The sequence below is a fragment of the Chenopodium quinoa genome, unplaced genomic scaffold, assembly GCF_001683475.1.
Source record: "Chenopodium quinoa cultivar QQ74 unplaced genomic scaffold, ASM168347v1, whole genome shotgun sequence".
Taxonomy (NCBI): Eukaryota; Viridiplantae; Streptophyta; class Magnoliopsida; order Caryophyllales; family Amaranthaceae; genus Chenopodium; species Chenopodium quinoa.
Window position 1 is genome coordinate 2,963,246 of NW_018744284.1, and position 7,615 is coordinate 2,970,860.

Below are 7,615 nucleotides of genomic sequence, written 5' to 3' on the forward strand. Positions count from 1 at the left end.
CATTTCAAACTGAACCGACATGATTCGCACCGTTTATAAACCGAACCGATATTGACCCGGGTAAACCCGCCCCTAAACCGACCTATTTCAAACCAAACCGGCTTGATCCAAACCGTTTGTAAACCGAACTGACATTGACCCGGGTAAACCCGCCCCCTTAACCGACCCGTATCAAACCGAACCGACATAATCCGAATCGTTTATAAACCGACCCGCTTATGACCCAAACCGAATTTAAACCGCAAAGAAATAAACCGAAACCAAACCGAGCCGTGACTAACCCAAACCGAACCAAACCGACCCGCCAGCTAAACTAAATCGTTTCAATCCGAACCGCTTCAAACCGAAACCGACTCACACCGAGGTCAAACCGAACCGCCAGATCGAAGTCCCACCCCTACCTTTCACTATGAATGAGCAAAATGAGCAACGTGGACTGAAGCTCTGAGAACAATTTGACTTGTCATTACTACTCTTTTTTCTGTTTCTCCATTACTGCTTCACTTGGAAAAACAGAAACCCAAAAACCCTCATTCTTTCTTCATTTTTCAAAATCCTTTGACCTTTCCTGCAAAATTCACTCTCCAATTTTGAACAAAATGGGTCGGAAACCCCGAGCATCAAAGGTCTGTTTTTTTACACTTCTTTCTCTCTCTTCTGTTTTTTTTTTTTTTATTTTTTTTTTATTGCTACTCAGCCATTTTGTTTTTACCTTTTCTATTTTTTTGTTGTTCTTGTAATTAATTTTGTATTTTTTACCTGAAATTTTGAATTTTTAGTTGTATAATGTGCAAATGAAATTTAATTGAACTATCTAGACTACATGAAAATGCTTTAGTAATACGGACTATTATAAGAGAAAATTATTCTACTGTACTGTAGGTTAGTGATACGATTAACTTCTACGTATTGATCGTCCGAATTGTCAGATTGGTATTTGAAAATGAGGGATTCAACAACCCCGGCATCATTTTTGGTGTAGAGAAAGTCGCTAAGGGCAAATAATGTAAATGAGATTTGATCCCGGGTTGTGTTAAACTATTAAACTCTCTAGGCTTTTTGTTCGCGGAATATAGGTATGAGGTATGAGTTTAGAATGACTAAAACCCATACCATGTTTTTGGTTGTCAAAATGATGAATTCTAAACCCATACCTCAAACCCATGAGGTATGGGGTTTAGAAATCTTGGGGGAGGTGGGTTTGGTTTATTCTAGTCCCTTAGGTATCATATAAAAGGAGGGAATAGTGAGAGATTCCATTCTAGAATTGAACCAAACACATGGTATTAAGTATCAAATTCCAACCCAATACTACCTTAACCCCATTCCTGATTCCAAACCCATACCACTCTGCGAACCAAACGCCCATTAGTAGCCTGGCATCAACACCCCAATGTCATTGAAACTTTAATTTTCGCGGTGAACTTAAACTTGTGTGTGAATGGTAATGCACTACTTCGAATTAGACCATAGGTCCATAGTTAACCCATCCATCCCTAATTAATAGAATACAATTGATGTTGGTGGTTTCAATGGAATTTAGCTAAGATGCCATAACTTTCCTTCACAATGTGAGGTATTTTTATCGAAGTAGCTCTTAAAGACTGATTAGTACCCTTGAATTAAAAATATTTAATTAGATATTTTGATTGACTGAATTTTGATAAAGGTGTTGCTCCTTTTTGCTCATTTTATTCTTTCAAATTTAGCTTAACTTTTACTTACAATGATTTTGCCCCCGTCTGTTAGTTTATCCTTCTCCTTAAATCTTCCTTTCTAATTCATGTTACATTCATTGATTCACGTATGACTCATTTTGCACCTCGACTTGTAGAACATTGTTGTTTGGGGTTTGAATTGTTTAGCTAATCATTTGAATGCTTGTTATAGGCGGGACTCATCTATCAGAGACTTTTTAACTTAGACGCCTTACCTGATAAACCACTGGTATATGTATACTTCCTCCGTGACTCTGTCCCATTTATAATTGCCTTACAACTTGCAATGAATGGTTTGGTCATATACCCAAGACTTTGACCTATATGATCACCAATGCATATGAATAAACATTATTGTCTGGGGCTTGTTAAATTTGTTTTGATACATCGTATAAGATCTTGAAAACAATCCTATTCAAAAATTTTAAACGCTACATACATATAAATGCATGAAGTCATGGAGATGTGCAATGAGATCGTGGCAAAGCTAACATGAATGTTACACTGGGAATTGGGATGGAGGGAGAATTGTTTAGATGCCTAAGCTGTCGCTACTTTGTGGATCCAAAAACTATAATTTATGATGTACATAATCACTTGCTAGAAGCAAATTTGATCAAATTTACTGTATTTTTCATTGTATTTTAATCTTATTATGGAGGCAGTGAGGCTGATGCCCACATCTATGTGGTCCCTACTGGTCTGATAACAATGAATGCATCTTAGGTAGCTTTCCGCCATCATTGTCTTGCGAAATCCTTCTAAGTGTAGTTTAGCTTACCTGAAATATTTTGGTTCCTCCAGGACAAGGATTAGGTTTGGTACCTTTGTTTTGAGTTGTGAAAATTGCATTAGATGGTCTCCTTTTGCACCATATCATATTTTTGTTTTTAATGAAACAATTAATTTCTCTCCTTTTTCTGTTCCTTTCTTCATAAATGATTTATCATTTTTAGCTGTCTAGATCAATCGAGTAAGTCCTACATTGTCCTATTGTTCTTAGATGATGCTTTAACTTCTTGATTGGTTTTTTTCTTTGACATAATGCTGGCAGCCTGAAAATTTTCAACCAACATCAGCACCTAAATCTGTGCCTGAAGGGCAAACAATTACAGCTGAAGGCACTCATCTTTCTGACACCTCACGTATTTTTAAGAGAAGGTTGAACTCTCCTACTGCCATGATTAGAAGATCTCCGCGGATCCAAAGCACATGTGGTAATCAAGCAATACAACCTATTATTGAAGAGATAATCATCAGTGGAAGTCCGAACAATGATGGGCCAATGCTACATGAAGACAACAAATTCACTGAGGAAGCATCTGATGTAATTATCACAACTTTTTCTTGATCCATTGCTTATTGGTTTTGTTCTTATTGATTGAAGCTATTTCCAACCCTTGATAGGAAACTGGAAGGTCTTCTAAGAAGGATGATGCTGGTGCCGCAGAAGTTAAGTACAAAGCCATGTACATATCATCCCAAAAAAAGGTACATACAAGCATGTAGTTGGACATAGAATGCGCTACCTATCTCTTGAGTCTTGACTGAATATATCATTTCCATACTGCATTAAATTCTCAGATTGAGGCTCTAATGGAGGAGAATAAGCAGTTGAGTAATGCCTTGGAGCTTGCCAATGGAAAGATCCATCTGGTATGTGCTAATTTTTGCCTTAATTTTGTTCAATAATCTTTGCAATTGTAGTCGGTATAATCTGTCAATAATTCTATGAAATGTATGAATAATGCTCTTGCTTTATTAGTAAAAGCTAGATTTTATATACTGAAGTATACTGGTTCAGTGCCTGATATGGTAACATTACAGGCTGACATTCTATGCTGACTTTGACAATACCTTTACATCCCAATGCCTCTTACAAGGATCAGATTTACTTAACCGAAGAACCTGTTTTTGTTATAACATACAGTTGCTATAAATAAGAATGTCCATATGATCCTTGTGTTCTCAAGAATCATAACATTTAAAGCACAAAGGCATTACCTCATACGGGCTTTCTTAATAGGACATCAGATTGACAATTTTGAAGTTTTTGATTTTCAAAAGGTGCACATATATTAGCTTTAATGCTAAAAATTGAATATAGAGTAATTTGATAGGACTTTGAAACATTGAAAGTTTGGAACCTTGTTCATAGTGGTTTGATCCAGTTTATTACATTTTTTGCTTCAGAAAATATCCTTTTTAAAAGCAGTTGGCATTAGGTTCTTGTGACTCGTTGATTATTAATGTATATATTCTAATTAAAATTTGCAACCCTGCAGCATGAGAAGCAGAGCAATGCGTATTCAGAAGTTATGGCTATAATTGGAAGTTTATCTAGAGTCAACGAAAATCTTGCTGCTCGAGTGAACCTGGGTGCTTCTGATGATAATGAAATATCCGGAGAAAGGACCTCTAAGAAGAAGAAGAAGAATGACATGTGTAACAACGGTCTCACTGAAGATCTCTGAAAGTTGGACTGCGATAACATGTTCTGTTCAACTCACATCCTATGTTACTTTTGATGGTGACACCTGGGTAAATTTTTTTGTGCAGCTCTACTAAATTACCCGGCGATTCCTTGTAATGACTGTTTATGCTATATATGTAATGACTATAATAACTATTAGGCTATAGACATGTTGAATACTTCAAAGGCAGCTCATATTATTAACAAAGGCGGATTCATTTCTAATTTTTCATCCTTTATAAAAAAAGTACAAGAACTCCAAGTACATGGCATAGTTGTAGAGATATTACAAAGAAAATCAAGTGGTGGTACATCTAAGGTTAAGCATCCATGTGACAGTGGAGTCAGTCTTTTAGCGTTACTTGCTCTCCTGCAAAGCTATCATCAAGGCAGGACGGAAACTCAAAAACCTCTGTTGATGTTTTAGGAGTTTGGGGATCTTCGAGATTGTCCTTGTCTTCAGCTGTTGGGGAAGAGAAATCTAAGCTAAGCCCTTGAATTACTTGTTCATATGAAGCAGACAAATCTTCGGAGGCAAACTGATGATACTCGACAAGTTGTCGAAGGCACTGATTTTCCCTTGTTAGATTCGCGTTCTCAGTTGCTAGTCTCGATTTTTCAGCAAGTAGTGCCTCTAATTGAAGCCTCACCTGTTATCACACACACACACAAAAGCAGGAATAACACATCAATTTCTGAATTTTACATAACTAAAAATCCGACAGCAATTATATTCCATAAATTTTTTTAAACCCTCGGAATTCATTACCAAATCATCGTCATCAGGTCTGTCATCTTTTCCAAACCCGTCTCGAAGTCTCTGGTTTTCCTCTTCCAGTAGAGCACACCTCTCTTGCAGAAAAAACATATCAGATTTCACTGATTTTAGTTCCCTAGCTAGTGAGGATGATTTCGCTGCCATAGCAACTGAGAGCTGAAAGAATATCAGACACAAAAATCAGTTTGATAAACTAAAACAACTAGACTTAAAAAACAAAAATGCTAAAAAAGAAATACTGTAAAATTGTGTTACATTTTTAACGTTCTTAAGGTTCAGTTCTGTTTGGTGCTTCTGTTTTTTTTTGTTCTCAGGAGTTGCTTCATTCTCTCCTTCGCCGTTTGAACAATCTTCTGCAGCAAGCTTTCTCTTCACTCCCTTTTTCTCTGAATTTTCCTGATTTTTATCTTTTTCTGATTCAGCCGCGTCGCTGCTACTGCTGCTGTGGATAATCTCTGTTACTGTTGAGGTTTTTTCTAGTTCTCTGGCTCCCTAACAAAAGAAACAATAATAAGAGTTTAGAATAATTCATACATCAAATTTCTGCCATCGATCTTTATTTAGACTATGTGAAGAGTGTCAAAAGACAAAATCCCAAGTATATATCAGAAATCCAACAGATTCAGATGATTAATCAAAGCAAAAAAGATTTGCAGCTGTATACTTCCATTCGTCCAATCGTACGGAATTAATTTTCACATTGATAGTGTATTTTGAACTACGAAGTCAATAGGTAAATTTAGACTGAATTAGTTACCTGAAGAGCTTTCTCAATATTGCCTGTGAGCTGAGAGAGTGAAGAGGCAATCGAATCGAAACCTCTGATCAAAAGCATCGAGTCCGCCTTCGATTTCTTAGCAGAATTCAATTCTCCATCATTCTGTTCCAAACCCCATAACAAATTAGGAAAAAAAAAAAAATCAAAAGTTCAGGATTTTTTTTCCCGAATTTTTTGGATAAACGACGAAGAAACACAAAATTAGATGAAGATTATAGATTACCGTTAAGGAAATCGGATAGGATCGAACAGATTTGCGATTCTCAAGAAGGGTTTCAACCCTTTCATGTAAAGCACTCCAATAACGCTTATCTGACGAGGGGCTAATCAAAGGAGATGCAGAAGTAGTCATTGGCAAAAGCGATTCCTAAAAATACGTGTTCGAGTCGAGTTCGGGTTTGAGATCAAGATGAAGAGAGAGGTGGTGTGTAAATTCTTTAGATGAGCAGCAGATGATGATGAATGGAGGGTCGTAGAAAGAGAGAATATGAAGGTTGTAACGGCTAGTATTTCTTTGGAGAAATAAAGGGGGAATGTTGGGGTTTAGCTTTTTGGTGTTTAAATAGTTGGCGCTAGTGTTACTAACGTTCGAAGAGTTAGAGACGGTGGATCTATCTGAATTCAACGGCATTGATTAAACTGTGTTCATCGTAGACTTTGTAGTTGAGGTTTTTTTATTTTTTATGTGGGGCATGTTACTTAAATGAGCTGTAATTAATATTTTTAATATGTTATACGGAGTAAATTATAAATTAGATTTATTTTGTTTAGAAAGTGTTTTTGTTTATTGATGATATAGTTCAGATTAATTGTTACTATTCGACTTGGATGAAATGAGTAAATTTTACTTGATAATGATTTTAGAGAAGGAAAATGTTAGGGCTTACATATAAGGAGGTAAGAAAAAAAAAAAAAAAAAAAAAAGCTCTTTGGTAAGACTCTATTTTTTAATTTTTGTAAAAACTCTTATTATCTTTGATAATCATAATATTGTAATATTTCTTACTCACGACATTAATAATAATTTTTAATTAAATCTTTAACTATAGTTAGATTTTTTTTTATTTTATAATTAAATTGTGTTAGAAATAATTTTTTTGAAAAAAACTCTTTTTCCACAAAAAAAAAAAAAAAAAAAAAAAAAAAAAAAAAACCCTCAATCCACGGACAGCAACCATCCTCTACCCCCCTCTCTCACGGTGCCCTGCCGCACAGCCCCTCCTACGCCAGCGACCACTTGGTGCCCAGCCTCCTCCCCCTCCCTCCCCTGCCAATGCCCCCCACCCCGACACCGAAAACTGCCCCCAAACCCTAACCCCACCCTGAAAACCGTCCCCTAACACTACAAGAATCAGGTTGATTTTCGACGGACCGGTTTCGACGGACACGTAATTCCGTCGGAAAAACGAAATTTCCGACGGATTTATATTTAGTCGGATATTTCCGACGAATTCAAAAAATCCGTCGGAAATTTCCGACGGAACATAAATCCGTCGCAATATTTATAATTTCCGACGGAATATTCCGTCGAAAAGTTAAATTTCCGTCGAAAAATAAATCTGCCAGAAATTTCTGGCGGAAATTCCGTCGGAATATTTAATTTAAAAAAAAATTCCCCTTTTACCCTAAACCGGAGCCTCCTTTCCCCTCTAATTTTTCGCCTCTTTTTCTCTTTCCTCTTCTTTTTCTCTCTCCTCCTCTTCTTCTCTTTCCTCCTTCCACTTAGCTTTCCACTTCTCTCTCTTACCTCCGCCTCTTAGCTTTCCACTTCTCTCTCTTTTCTTTCTCTCTCCTTTTCTCTTTCCTCTTCTTTTTTCTTCTATCTTCTTTCCCTTCTCTTATTTTTTTACCTCTTTCTATCTCACACC

General features: G+C 36.5%; 2 protein-coding genes across 3 annotated transcripts; one reads left to right on the forward strand and one right to left on the reverse strand.

The window, feature by feature from the left end:
- Positions 1–443: 443 nt before the first annotated feature.
- Positions 444–4,416, forward strand: LOC110694998. 2 transcript variants are annotated; one of them, XM_021872190.1, is made up of 6 exons: positions 444–626; positions 1,891–1,947; positions 2,773–3,045; positions 3,126–3,209; positions 3,303–3,374; positions 4,004–4,416. In XM_021872190.1, exons 1-6 carry the CDS (start codon positions 600–602, stop codon positions 4,190–4,192), a joined length of 702 nt encoding a protein of 233 aa, XP_021727882.1. In that variant the 5' UTR covers positions 444–599; the 3' UTR covers positions 4,193–4,416. The 2 variants fall into 2 exon arrangements, with proteins under 2 accessions (XP_021727882.1, XP_021727883.1); XM_021872191.1 differs by lacking the exon at positions 1,891–1,947.
- Positions 4,417–4,501: 85 nt separating this feature from the next.
- Positions 4,502–6,818, reverse strand: LOC110694997. Its single transcript, XM_021872189.1, has 5 exons — positions 5,971–6,818; positions 5,727–5,849; positions 5,225–5,461; positions 4,961–5,125; positions 4,502–4,841 (listed from the first exon to the last, which is right to left on the reverse strand). Exons 1-5 carry the CDS (start codon positions 6,097–6,099, stop codon positions 4,536–4,538), a joined length of 960 nt encoding a protein of 319 aa, XP_021727881.1. The 5' UTR covers positions 6,100–6,818; the 3' UTR covers positions 4,502–4,535.
- Positions 6,819–7,615: the final 797 nt, after the last annotated feature.

What these genes read in the sequence shown, in the direction of transcription:
- LOC110694997 (XM_021872189.1), bottom strand. Translation starts at nt 6,099, where the DNA reads ATGACTACTTCTGCATCTCCTTTGATTAGCCCCTCGTCAGATAAGCGT. An exon ending in CCTATCCGATTTCCTTAACG is followed by an intron (nt 5,850 to 5,970) that starts GTAATCTATAAT and finishes GGTTTGGAACAG; the next exon opens with AATGATGGAGAATTGAATTC. An exon ending in GACCTGATGACGATGATTTG is followed by an intron (nt 4,842 to 4,960) that starts GTAATGAATTCC and finishes GTGTGATAACAG; the next exon opens with GTGAGGCTTCAATTAGAGGC.
- LOC110694998 (XM_021872190.1), top strand. Translation starts at nt 600, where the DNA reads ATGGGTCGGAAACCCCGAGCATCAAAG. An exon ending in GGAAACCCCGAGCATCAAAG is followed by an intron (nt 627 to 1,890) that starts GTCTGTTTTTTT and finishes TGCTTGTTATAG; the next exon opens with GCGGGACTCATCTATCAGAG. An exon ending in CCAATGGAAAGATCCATCTG is followed by an intron (nt 3,375 to 4,003) that starts GTATGTGCTAAT and finishes GCAACCCTGCAG; the next exon opens with CATGAGAAGCAGAGCAATGC.